The sequence below is a fragment of the Varroa destructor genome, unplaced genomic scaffold (assembly GCF_002443255.2).
Source record: "Varroa destructor unplaced genomic scaffold, Vdes_3.0 BEIS01000001.1, whole genome shotgun sequence".
Taxonomy (NCBI): domain Eukaryota; kingdom Metazoa; phylum Arthropoda; class Arachnida; order Mesostigmata; family Varroidae; genus Varroa; species Varroa destructor.
Window position 1 is genome coordinate 75,025,153 of NW_019211454.1, and position 13,985 is coordinate 75,039,137.

The 13,985-nt window shown below is 38.8% G+C and overlaps 1 protein-coding gene across 7 annotated transcripts in view; it reads right to left on the bottom strand.

The window, feature by feature from the left end:
• Positions 1-13,985, bottom strand: part of LOC111243269 (serine/threonine-protein phosphatase 2B catalytic subunit 2-like) — a 74,150-nt gene that overhangs the window by 7,783 nt on the left and 52,382 nt on the right. For 5 of the 7 annotated variants that reach the window (XM_086978346.1, XM_022788543.2, XM_022788539.2 and 2 more), the window contains 6 exons: positions 12,618-12,821; positions 6,024-6,148; positions 5,352-5,608; positions 3,047-3,489; positions 1,908-1,985; positions 212-244 (listed from right to left, as the gene is read on the bottom strand). In XM_086978346.1, the coding sequence (XP_086834472.1) occupies positions 212-244; positions 1,908-1,985; positions 3,047-3,489; positions 5,352-5,608; positions 6,024-6,148; positions 12,618-12,821 (1,140 nt within the window). The remainder of the gene's footprint in view (positions 1-211; positions 245-1,907; positions 1,986-3,046; positions 3,490-5,351; positions 5,609-6,023; positions 6,149-12,617; positions 12,822-13,985) is intronic. The other 2 variants (XM_022788542.2, XM_022788541.2) reach the window with 1 other exon arrangement.

Sequence of the window (13,985 nt, forward strand, 5' to 3'; positions counted from 1 at the left end):
ATCACAAGAACCGTAAAGGCTTGGCTATTTGTCCATAGGATGATTGTATAGAAGGTTTGTTTGCCTAGATCTGCTGTGTCAGCATGTAGTCGTCTATATATATATACATATATATGCCTGTTGTAATGGGCAGAAACCAAGATGGCGGAGAATAACGACGACTTGATCTTACTTTCTACCCATCTATGCTGGTATTGGTGGCCATACTCACTGTCCTCCGTCGAGTCTACTCCACCAGGCAGGCCTGATATGTCGTTGCCATGACGATACGCCATGGCGACATAGCCATGGCAACGACCGCGCAGAAGGCGGAGAAGTACAAGGAATGGTCCGAGTTTGGTAGAGATTGATGGGAAAGAAAGAGAAGAAATAGAAAGAAAGAAATTGAAAAAGAAACAATATAATAGCAATAGCACAACAGTAAATAAGAACGAAAAATAAACAGATACGAGAATAACAACAATAATGAAAGTCGGCTTAGTATGTCATAATCAAGGTCATAGTAATTATTACTATCAATCCCATCGTAAACGCTATCGGAGTAACAGGTTCTGGTAGCTTAATTGTAATTACCAGCGTTCCCTCTAAATTATTTAAGGATTCATCCCTTGCCCCGGTTTCACTTACATATACCTATACATTATTCGTCTCCTATCATTAATGATTCTTTTGTCACATTTCTCGATATTTAGAAAACGATGTAAAGTTCAGTAATGGCTTAAAAGGCGCAATACGCATCACCTTAACGGGTCTTTAAACCACATGAAAGCGTTCTATTCCTGTATCTTTTTATTAGTAGAGGAATTATAAGTTCTCATAATAGTCTCGAATGCTTTATGGGATATTTGCGTACCGGAAATATATGTAGGACGACCCGAAAATAACTAAGGCATTTGAACGGCCAACTGAAGTAACTTATATGCGGCAAATGTAAAACGATCTCTTTCACATTTTTGTTTGAATACCGCTAATCATGTAAATATTTTTTGAAAAAAAAAAACCGGTTTTTACTTCAATTTCATTCTCTCTGGTCTTTGAAGGTTAAAATATTACAACTACGTTACGAAAATAACCACCACCTAATTTAAAGTCTACCTAAAGTGCACAAGGGGCTACAAGGGATAGACCGGGTGAAGACTAGAAGCGCCGGTCGGTGATCGGACAAAAAACAGGTAGAAAAAAAAATACTGAAATAATAAATATCTAGATATATTTGTAAGAAGACATGGTATATGTGTAAATAAATATATACATAAGCGTGTGTAAATATAAAATAGAAGTGCACAATACGAATAAATAGGGAGATATATTGTTTATGATAGATATTGAATCATGAAACAGTTAGAAAGACTAGAGAGAAAACGAGAAAAACAAGAATGAATGAGACACTTTAAGATTCAACATTTTAAATATATTAGAAAAAAGATGCAAATAAATAAACTGACAATACCTCGCATTGAATATATATTATTAGACTGTGGTGTAAACAATTCGCAAATGACTGACGTATCATATATGAAGAAATGGATAGAAAAACCTGACGCCAAGTGTTCACGAAAAATTAAATTTAATTTATATAAATTGATATATATATATATATAACCATAATAAAATGAAAATTCGGAATGTCAAAACGGCTGAGTTCTTTTTGTTCGATATAAATAGCGCTATAGAAACAAATTCAGCTCAAGGGTTATAATTTAAGCTAGCGATAAAAAAATAACTTATTACTGAATCCAACATCCCTGCAGCACGTGTTGAAACTTCTTCTTAATTGCATTGATTTTTTGTTCTATAACAGTAGCATCGACAATGACGTTTATTGGTGAACAGTGAGGTACTTTCAATAGTGAGGTTCATTTAACTTAGATGAAATCGGATCAACAAACAATCAAGCAGGACCATACCTTCAAATGTATCGTCGCCCTCAGTCATCAGCTCATCGTCTGAACATATGTTCAGCACGTTCACCAACATCTCCGTCACTGAAATGATCACACCCAGGCCGACAAACGCGATTTTACAGCGAACAGTTTAACACGAAAGCGTCAAAGGACCAAAATATCATTAGCACGGAAGTTACCTTATTTCTATAGGGTGCTAAACTGTGACCAGTGTGTTCTGCGTCAATTTACGCACATCTGCATACGTATTAAAGATTTTTACGGCGAACGCCAACCACTTTGTGGTACAATTAAATTATGGAACCAAGCAAATCATTACGATTTGCGGGGTAGTTGAGACTGGCAAAGTCGGCCATGACAAATTCTGCTGAGGCTTTCCTTTCTTTCTAACGGGGAGGCGGCATAAGCGTATTCCGGCAGATTAAAGATACTTATAGTAGAAAACGTAAGGGGTAATTACACGTTTGTCGCGAGTTAGGGTGTGCATAAATCGATTCTACAAGCCAAATTTAGATGCCCAACTTGGCTAAATAACCCGTGGCTATCTATATAAGCGTTTTAATCGAAATTGGCTAGTTTAGCTTATACAAATATCTAACTTCTATACAAATAACTCTATGTCTAACTATTTTTTCTGCGGAGACGATTCTACCAAAAATACGTAAATCTGATTTTAATTTAACTGAAATTTCCTCTAGCAACTTCTTTCGTACTTCTTTGTTTCGCCCACTAGGCTTTCTCTGTTAGAACAAACTTCAACTTTTTTAAAGGGCTTAGTGCCAAATCTATTCAATATCATACATATCGTCATAGAAAAGAGAATATGAACGGGCCTCTTCCTAGAACCTACGATGCATACTAGACGATCTACTTGTATCCTGAATATTATGCCGAAAACGACCTTAAATCATCTATAAAAAGCTAACGAGTTAATGGACAGATTAGCAATCATCGATTTGAATAATGGTAGATTAGTAATTTTCGGCGAAATATGTCAGTCAACGATAACTGAATCGCATAGAGGTACGCAGCGAGGTTATTTTTGGGTTTGTAGCTGCTGAGGAGTACGCAAGATCCGATGGATATAAAAAAAAATGGGCTAGATGAAAAAAGTCGCTTCAGAATAGGCATTTTCAACTTACCCTTCTCGCCAACGAAGGGCAGGGACCAGGTGAAGACGTCCATGAAGTTGGGCAGCCAGTATGGGTGCGGAGAACAGTTAAACTGGCGAATGTTCATCACGTTGTTTTCGTATTTGAGCACGGCCGCCTTGTTGTTGTACACGTCGAGGTAGTTGGGCGCGCTGAATATGGTGATGAGTGAAGGAAAGCCGGTCGTTTGGCTTTTGCGGTACATCCTGTAACCGGCGTCCTGGGCCTCGTGGGCGCGGATGATCGACAGCAAGTTGTTATGCGCAAGGAAGTCGCAGCACGCTGCGTACGAGTAAAAGTACGAGCAGCCGCGAACGCTATTGTGGCTAAAATGTTCAGTGGAACTCTTCTCCGAGCCGAAGTCCTCAAGGGGGTCCGACCACAATAGATCGCACATCGGACCATACGCCGGAGGCTCCTTGAACCGGTCTAACCTGTAAGCAACAGCGTAGCATTGATAAGAAAGCAAGAAGAAAGGCGTTAAATATGATTAGCCGAATTACTGCGTCGTTTAGCAGCTGACACTCGGAGGCCAATTTGCCCTGATAGCCTATTCAAGTAAATCGGCTTACCTTGACAACTCGAGGAGAATTCAAATATTGTGTTTTTTTAAATGTAAAACAATCAAGAGCTGTTACTTTGAACAGTCAATTTTTTACTGCTTTTATATGCGTCTCGAAGCACTGAAGTACTTTACCTAATTTGAAATATTTAAGGCAATGATTAATGCCTTCAGTTTTAACAATAAGGGTATTTGAGTCAAGTGTATGATATGTTCCCTTTTTTCTGTTGATAATAAAATATTCAATGGTTGCTTTTGGCACTGTACTTTCATCTGTGAGAGTATCCCGTGGCTAGCCAAGCGTGCGGCTTCACGAAGATATGATGCAGCATTTGTGCTGCATCGTATCCATGAAGCAGATAGCAAACAAATGAACAGCGTCCATAGGCACGTTAAAATAGAGGGCGCTTATTTAACAGAACTGCTGAATACGGCAGCTACCACGCGTTCCCTCATTAAATGAAATCGAGTATGTTGGTAAACCTTTGTTAAAAACTGAGTCTCGCAAATTTTCGCGTGACTAGGTGATCGATTGTGATCGCTTTTGGAAAAAAAAGCTTCTGCTATATATAGCTTCTGAAAATCTGCTGCAATCTCGGGTCTATTGGGTAAGTCTATATATTAAGCGGTCTGTGATTTTCTCAAGTGAAGCAACGAGCGTGCATTAGATATTGTGTTAAAGATAAAATTAATCACACATACACCCTATGAAATACCTACAAGAACCAGAAACCGAGCAAAGTTCAAAAGCGTCCATCGAGGACAATCCTTATCTTGGAAGGCTTATGACAGCGATCACCAACGAGGACACGGAAAGGGTGAAACAACTTGCGTTTGTAGACCGCTGAATATCTATAACGGACCTTGCAGAAGGGATAGAGACTTCAATAGGCTTATCTGAGGTCATTTTGACCTATTTTTTTTAGACGTTTTTGAGACTTGAAGCTGAACGTCCAGCAGGTGAACACTCGTGAAAAATGGTGTCAGTGGAATTTTTAGCACTCGTAGAAAAGCCGATTTTGCTTGACCACGTCATTACGGACGACTAGATATGAATGTGCGGTTACAACGAAGACACCAAGACACAAGTTCCCAAAAACGAACCCCGAGCGAAGAGAATCCAACTCGAGAGACCAGAATAGTGGCACAACAAATCCTGCTTCCCCCATCACGACTACGGCTTACACTTTACTATTCGTACAGCGGTACGGCAAAGACCCGCTTTGTACAATGGCCCAACCCACGTATTCACCAAACCTAGCCACCTGCAACTTTTCCTTACCTTTAAAACTAATAAAACTTTGAAGAGAGAATATTTCGACACAATAGAAAAAATAAAGGAAAAATCGTTGATCCAATTGATGGCTATCGAATTTCAAAAGTGCTTCATAGGCTGGAAAAAGGATCGTGTAAACGGGCTGTGTCTGAAGGGAATAACCTCAAAGAGAGTAATGGAAACGAGAATGATTAAACAAATACTTATCAATTTAGAGAAAACAGCTTATCCATTTTTAAACAAAGGGGTGTATCAAAATCCGAGCTGAACAAGTAGGTTACTCAAAGGACCCGTCCAAATGTTTCCAAGACGTTTACCTTTAAGGACTCATACTCAGAACTGACGTATTTGTCTATCAGAGCTCATTTTACGCCGGGGACGTTTTTATATACACTAGCTTTTTACCAACAAAAGTGCGTCTATAAAAATATTACGAACATGTTTATTCAAGTTCATACCTCCGGATGTCGTCGAGGGTATGTATTTCGGGCGAAAGACCGCCATGCACGCAGAGGAATTGCTGGTTCATAAGAGCCGCAAGCGGCAAACAGTCAAAGGCCTCCATGCATGCGTCGTATACACGTTCTGAGTACTTAATTTTACACTCGGTCTTGAAGGTAAAGTACTCTGTAAGGTGGCGACATTCATGGTTACCGCGCAGCAGGAAGAGTGTGTTTGAATAGCATATCTTCAGGGCCCACAGGTATAATACACACTGGAAGAACAGAATTATGGAACATACTAATTAACCATCGATGCTACTTGAAAGGGAACGTGTTATTATGATCAGTACTACTATTATTATAATTACTATTAATAATTATCATTCGTTTTAACGATTAGAAATTTCAAGTTCTGCAAGAACGATTTGTCATAAAGAAGTGGATCACTCACAATAAGAGGAAAGTACATTAGAAATAACAGGTATGTGCTGAGGCACATGCTACCTAAAGGATCGAGTCGGGTTAGGAGCTTGAGAACTGTTAGAGACTCCACGAGCGAGAATCGAATGAACCGAACTAGTCAATAGTGAATGTATTTATCATACAGCTGAGCGGCTGCAGAAGACAAAGTGGCTTTCAGCGGAAGATCAGTTCAAGTGAGCAAACCGAATACCTATATGTACTTACTTCAATACTAAAGTATCCTCGATCTACGTAGTCCCCCAGAAAGAGATACTTGGTGGTAGCTGGAGGGCCACCCACCTCAAATAGCTTCATGAGGTCGTAGAACTGTCCGTGGATGTCACCACATACTGTAAAATGGAAAAAAAACGGGAAAAAAACAGCTATTATAAATATGTCATAGACTAGTTAACTGTGAACGGTATTGCTATAGGAAATCATTTCTTAAGTATAATAGCAAATTATTTCACTTGTGTCTTGTTTTTGTATGATACGTAATACTCGGAGTTCGTGGATCTTCTTTCTTTTGGGGGTATGTGATTATTGTGAAGATTTATATTGCCCATCAAATTAATAATACAACTCATAAAAAATATTTCCAGTAAGTGATTTAATTGGTGTGGTTGTTTTATACATTGCCGATTGATATATATGTTATGAATATATGGGCTTTTATAGACCTACGTATATTGCTCCGTCCTAGTTGACCTAGTATCTTTATGCAAAAACAGTGATTTTTAGTTTGAAAATTCTAACACATTTTCTACTAGAACTCTTTTGCATGCTTTAAATGTACTGTCCAAAGGATAAACTTCGAGTGACAAAAGACTGTACAAAACTAACATATAGAGTTTTAGAAACTGAAACGTCATCTTGTTTGATAAACAAGTATCCCTCTGTATGTTTTTAATTCTCTTCAGCTAATCCTGGCTCTGTCCTAAAAGTATTCCGGAATAAAGGGTTTCCACAAAGTTCATATGTACGGACTTCGGCCGGTTGTATTAATAATGCTTACAATCCTTATCCATCTGATTTTTTACATACGTTACGCAAGATACGAACTGCATTTCGGTACTGCAATGTGTTTGCGCTGCATAACGTAAATAGGAATTCATTTATCTCTTCCCTGTTATCCTGTCTCATATTACCCTTCTATACTTACTTTAAAACCCAGTTGCAGTTAGCCCGCTACACGTATCCAATTATCATGTTTTAATTAATCTATTATCGTACGTCAATAAATCCGTAACTTCGGCCCAGTTACCGGCTTTCCTTCCTACTACTATTTTTTTTCGTTTCCCAAGTATCTCATAGCAATTTCAACTGTTATTCGTAACGTGGAAGACTCCTTCGTACCTAGTACCCTTTGGCTGTCGACATCACGGATCTATTTTTCGGTAGAATCAGATAAGGCCTATGATTATATCAGCACCCTGCTGCAGTTGTCCGAGTCTTGTCTCCCAGTAGCCTTTTTATATAGTTGCATTTGACTCACTGTCTTTTTTATAATCGTCTCGTTTTTGCAGCTTATTCCATAAATCCTCAAGCCAATCTCAATCAAGGTACTAGACGTTGCTCAAACCAAAGGAAAATGCGAACAATTAGCTTCCAATGGTGATTAAGAAAGCTATCATACGTTTTTTTCGATAAACATCTCGGTTTACGAAAAACTGTTTGTTTCGCGAAGCGTGATGTTATTACTGAAAATCAGTCGTGGCACAAGCCAGAATGAGCGTTATCTGTCTGCGGAAAAATAAGATTCGGATAATGGATATATTTAGCCTTCCGTGAAAAGCCAAACAATATACGGAAACAGAATCGTAGTAACACACGAATTTAGCTATAAATACAATAGTAATTAGTACAATTTGTGCTACATCAGGGCGTTGATGTTTCCCAGTTGCGCAATGACGCCTAACAATCTGAGTAAGCAGTAATCTTCATATATGACATCACATGTTTTACGTTTTACGTTCATTAATGCCATAGAGTACTGCGTGGGTCTTAGATCTCGAGATGTATTCTATTTCATTATTATATGTATAACTATATACTGTAACGCGTGTATGGCGTGCAGTATAGATACTTAACGAGACCTGGCATGTCATTAGGTCTTTTTAGGGGCAAGACCTTCTGCTTTAATGTAACATTTCGAGGAGGCATAAAACAATTAGTGAAGTGCATCTTCGACACCCAAAACTTCAAACAGTCGATATACTTATGTAATGAGAATTATTGTTTCGGCTCTCTATTTCAAAGAAATTAATTTTTACATTACCGTTGAATGAGTCTGGCAGTGTTCGTTTAACGATTGCCCTATCCACGAAGCTACGAAGCAGCCGGCGAAACAGTGACTTTGAGGAGTGCTCGGACTCGTTCATCGGACACGAAATTCGCTCACTGAACTAGCAAAAATTACTGTTATTATTTACTAATCCTTGAATGTGAGCACTAAATAGAGTCATATATGCTTTGAGTTTCGGACGTATTGATTGAAGACCAGTAAAGCTTCAATCAAGTAATTTTCAAACCAACAACGTAGAACGTTATCGGTTTTTTATGGGCTTATTAATCCAGGATTTCAATGTTAGCCTGGAAACATAATTTTTTGCGATAAGTAGATGCCGAGCTATGATGTAAAATCTGTAAAGCACTACCCATTGTCCGATTATTTTATCTAATAGGGGATATACTCTGATATTCCGTTTTTCAATGACTTGGTTGGGTGGGTTATAAAGACAAAGCCTAACACTTCAGAGCGAGATACCTGAACATGCCAGAACGGCGATGATCTCTGATGAATGCAGCTCTTGCCGAAAACACATTTTGCCACTCCTTCGCCCCCTGTCTTACTCATGCCGATCCCATATATTGATTTCGTACGCTGAACAAAAATAAATATATGTTCGGTACCTTTCTAATACATTATCTAAACCACTAACACCATACAGCATATTCAGCCAAATTAATGGGACCTAATTAACTATTGAGATCTAGCGGAAGTTCCTGTCTAAAACCGACAGCTACCGTGCAGAACAAAACCAATCAAATGCTTGAGGGCTCGTTGAAAAATCAGATCACACGAACAATAACGCTTTCACATAATACCCCTACAATAATTTTATAAATTTATTTCAGTTTTAATTAATTCTCAGTAGCTACACCACACCGTATATACCTGCGATAATAATCATCAGGCATTCTGATCTTCTTGTCCTTCTGATTATTATTTTGGGGTGTTATGGGGTTTGCACCATAGATTTCACTGCCAATATCCACTGCCCCAATACTATAGGAGTTATTACAATCGAACTTAGAATAACAGTGAAGCAATTTAGCTGAAATAGGTGCCCCTGTGGACATCGGCGGAGGTTGTTCTCATCTAGCCAGAGTTTCCAAGGATCCTCTCAATGGATGGCCAGTTATTGGTTGTGGTAGACAGGTAAAGCCGTATTCGATTGTTGAAGCCCATTAACACTTACAGAGTCACTGACTGAACCGACGGACCAGCTTAGACCGGGCGAGCGAGCAAAAAAAAATGAAAACGCTCTTTTTAAGTTAAGTGATGATAACAAGTAAGACGGGCTGCGCATGTATTGTCCCATCATCGCCACAACCACTGTAAAAATACCTGCGCGAACGCACTACAGACCGGCCGCTAAAAGACAAGACGGTGGCAAAGGTGTAGGTGGAAGGATTGAAGAAAAAGCGACAAGGAGCCTCTGATACAAAAACGAGTGTCAGCAATCGTTTGTATCAGAGAAACGATCTGAAGAAATGTCGGTTATGTTCATTTCTTGCAATAGTAGACCGTTCATTGCAACGTACACTACTTTTATTAGCGGGCCTTACTTGCCTACTTGAAGGACAATATACAAAGAACATGCGTCGGTCGCCTCGCGTTGATCTATTGACTAACATGCAAACGGTCAGAGCATATTATGCGCCTAACATATGACTCTAATGTTCACTCTAAACAATTAGCGATATTTGCCGTAGCAAACTTTTAGGCCGGCAGCGGTTACAGAGTTTAAACAAAAGATGACCCACACCTGTTGCGGGTCAAATTTGATGGCTATTTTCAGCACCAACAATGATACATCTTTCAAACTGTCTACTATTATACATACAAATTCCATAGAAATCCTCGAATGTTGCTGGCTCAAGGTTCGGAGGACTTCTTTTCAACACGTTTCTAGTACCCCCATCATATCTATACATGGACACTAGACCTTCCCGATTCCTCCCCGCATGGCAAGCCAACCAGATCGGCGGCTGTTGAGCTATCGGACTAAAAACAACAAATCTAGATCTTGCATATAAAAGTTAATGGACGGATTTTTCCCCATCGGATTCACGCTAGTCGTCTGTTCTTATATGTTACATGATTTAGGATCATCGAACTAATAAATTTCAAGTGAAGCATAACAAGAAATTACTAAGAAAGCGAATACTGTACAAAATGATTGGCGCATTATCAAATTTGCCCGCTGCTTTTATTGTGCCCACTTGTGTCAAATTAGGTCACAAATTGTATACAAAATATTTTTTAAAGAAAAAATTAATTTCACCTAGAGCTTCCCTTTGAATTGAATAATTGGAGGTCATTACGTTTTTCCTTTTAGAGATCGAGAACAAATTTCTGTTATATATAGAGGCGGGTGGGGCTAAATAGAACAAGGACTATATTGAATTTGTTGATTTCTTGCAAGGAAATGTTTATTTAAATTAAAATATGATCAATTTTTTTTTTCAGGATCTTCGAGATATACGTAAATCAGAAGTTTAGTGCAGCTCGCATTGCTCGAATTCTTCTTTGACCGAATTTCAAAAGGTGAAACTACATGGAACAGTTGTTTTCTTTGTACTTTATCGAGTTTTTATTGAGCAATACAGAAAAAGAATAATAAATTTCATTCAATTGTGCCTCTGCTCAAGCTATATTTTTAAAATCAAATTAAAGGCGAGTTATGATTTACAGACGTTATTACACTGAGAGCTATTATATAAGCCAGGATGAGGTGAGGCCATATGGGCCGTTGTATGGAAGCCTAGACGAAACCGGCTGCCTCCGATGCGAATTTAATAGAGAAACTAAAGGATCTAAGTGCCCTTAAAGCACAATTCAGTTTAGTACAAATACGTATATATGGAAAGCTGAACTGAGTCTTCGGCAACGCATAGCTCGGTCAAACATATACACCACGACGCAAATAATCGCGGTTATGGTTTAAAATCTACAATGGATCATGATTTATGCCCGAATCATGTATAACCGTAATAGTTTTAGTTGCGATTCACTTTCGGTCATCGGATCCGAACCGAGAGATATTGCCACGGGAATCATCTAGGGAAGGGCTCACGTCACAACGTAAATCTCCCCGCGAAGGGCAGATTTACGTTGCGAGACTCAGCCTCGATGTGAAATACTGTATATTATATTTTTTTTGATTGATTGCTTAGTATTCGACTTTGGCGTTTTGCTGGATTTGACTGGGTTTTTCTTCAATAGACCTATGAGCCGGCATCATAATCCCAAGTTATAACAATTGCGTTGAAAATGTTGAAATAGCAATGGTCTTAAGGCTACGGGCACCATAGCAACACACCTGAAGAGATCCCGCCATCTTTATAACACGATGGCTTCACAAGCTTCAGTTAGTATAAAAGACAATGCGCAGATTATTACTGTTACTTCTCACTTCTAGGATAAAATGTAACTCGTGTGTTGATGCTTTACCCGTTCCTACCAGTATTTCAGGTGCGCCATAGTAGTTGAATCCTGATCTTTGAACTTTGCACTAAATAGTTATGAATTACACACAGCCTTTTTTGCACTGCACAGCCTTTTCTAGAAAAACAAGCTTTTTTTCCTCTAGTAATGGATGTCTAACCTAAAAATCACCTAAAAATTTCACCTAAAAATTATTATCTCTTTTGGCCTATACAACCCCGTAGAGTTATAGGGGCTATTTAAATAGTTGTCATTAGGTAATATTATTTCGTAAAATTGATGAGTTATACCAAGTCAGTGTAGCCATCATAAGTCATGTGATAGAAGAGCCTTTGACAAATGTATTAATATTTATTTGCTCTCTTGTGACATCGGCTGTTTTCGACGATAGCGGTAGGCAACGTTTAGGCCATTCTTTTCTGTTTAAAGGGCATAACTATATTCACTGATCCTGCTGAACAACTTAATCAACATCTGTTGTTGCTTCGACATCAGGCCGTCATTTTAATTGGTGGCTTCGGCCAACAGAACTCAGTATCTTCATGCAAAAGTTCACTTAATTATTCCTAACTGGAGTGGCCTACTTGGGATGTCACTGACCGCAGAAGCTGAATACGTAAATTTGTACGATAAACAAAAATAAGAAAGTTTCGCTGGTCTTCAGCTTGCTTTAAACAAAATCGTGATGCATAAAATTTATGCAAAAAAAAAATTACTTCAGTACTTCGTAATAGTTAACAACGGCACAGAAATGAAAGAATACCATATATGAATAATCGGTGGGGAAACAATTAGTCGAGATTTGCTGGAAACCTTTCCGTATCCAAAGCAACAAGATGATTTGATACGACGGAAGTACGTTGTTACCAGTATGCAATATAGAGAGACCAATGATCAACGAACTGATGTGTCACCGAAACTGTCTAGCGGGTGCTTGCTTGTTTCATTATCTCATAGGCAGAAACAGCCGTAACGATTGCTAGTAACCATTAGACATCTAGTTTTCGATTTATTAAACAATGCCAAATAGAGAATATTGTCATTTCAGGTCTTATCGTTATTATTGTATGTATGTCCACTTTTACCTGTGACAGGTGCCTCGATGTCGATCATAGTCTTCTCCTGGCGCAGGAGGGCAGCGCCCTCATTGATGACCTTAAGAGCAGCTGCCTCCTCAATGCGGCCTTCATGGATAAAGTGCTGCTTAAGGACGTCGACGCGTGGCTTGCCGGTCTTTGCATCGAACACCTCGCTGATCGTCAGCTTGTGTGATGGAGGGAAAGGGACACCTAAAAACGCCAAAACCTCTCATGTTATTATGAACTTCTCTTGACGTCGACCAAAACCGCCATTTCCGTTTAACAGCTTATTCCGAAAAGCGAAATTGGCTTTTGGTTTGTTAAGAATATAATAGATGTTTTGTTCAATGTTTCCCTTTTCTAATTACTCGTTTATAGGTTTTTGATCCTTGGATTTTGGCAGGAACTCGACTTGAAGTGCGTTGTAGCCCACGGCTCCCAAGTCGTAAGCGATAACGCACTTCAGCATCTCGAGCATTATCGCCAGGAAAGCTGTGAAACCTGAACGTTTGGCCTCGCAGCCATGCGATTTCCCCGTGCGCCTCGTTTTGCTCGCTGCTGGTCAAGTGTTTTATAGCGTTGAAAAGCTCTTTACACTAAAAGGATCTTTGACTCTAGGAAGCCATTTTCAAACTTCGCAAGCTATTATACGTTTGGCTAGTATTTTCAGTTGTAGAGTTTTTGTCTGACACAGTACACTTGTTTGAAGTCTTCCTAGCGAACTTATATTTGAAGTTCGAACGCAAACTGAAGTCCTGTATTTGTTAGTCCTGTCCTGAAAACGTAATACAATCGTCGAACGATTTCGCTCTGCGACGGGGTAACTATTACCATTTTTATTACGTGAATGTGGATAAAAATATATCCGATACCTTAACATGCCGGTCATATATGTATATATATGACGCCTGCAGGCCATCAAGCATCAATTACATTATTTTCAAAACTTTTTTTTATCGAAGCCAGCGAATAGCCTACGATCAAACAAGCCGAATAAATATATATATTCTGTGAAAACATTCAGATGTAAATTTATACCTGATTGCTAAATGTTGAAATTAATATATTTAATTAAAGAAATGAACATTCTTGTTTCATTTTACATAAATAAATTCTTTAAATCTTAGGCAGCTCCAATCTTATAGCACAGATTCTTAACAGAATAGTAGGAGTAGAGGGCGATGTTGTGCCGCTTTTTCTAACATAAAAGATTTCTACATAAAGCGTCGTATTGCATCGTTATTATACAAGCCTATATCGTGCTTGCAGGTGGTTATTGCTTCTGCAACTAATGGCAACGTTCCCAACCTGTCGTTTGCCATCGTTGTTTGCATGAAGCTGCCGTTTGCTGTTCGGCCACCATGAAACGAGCCA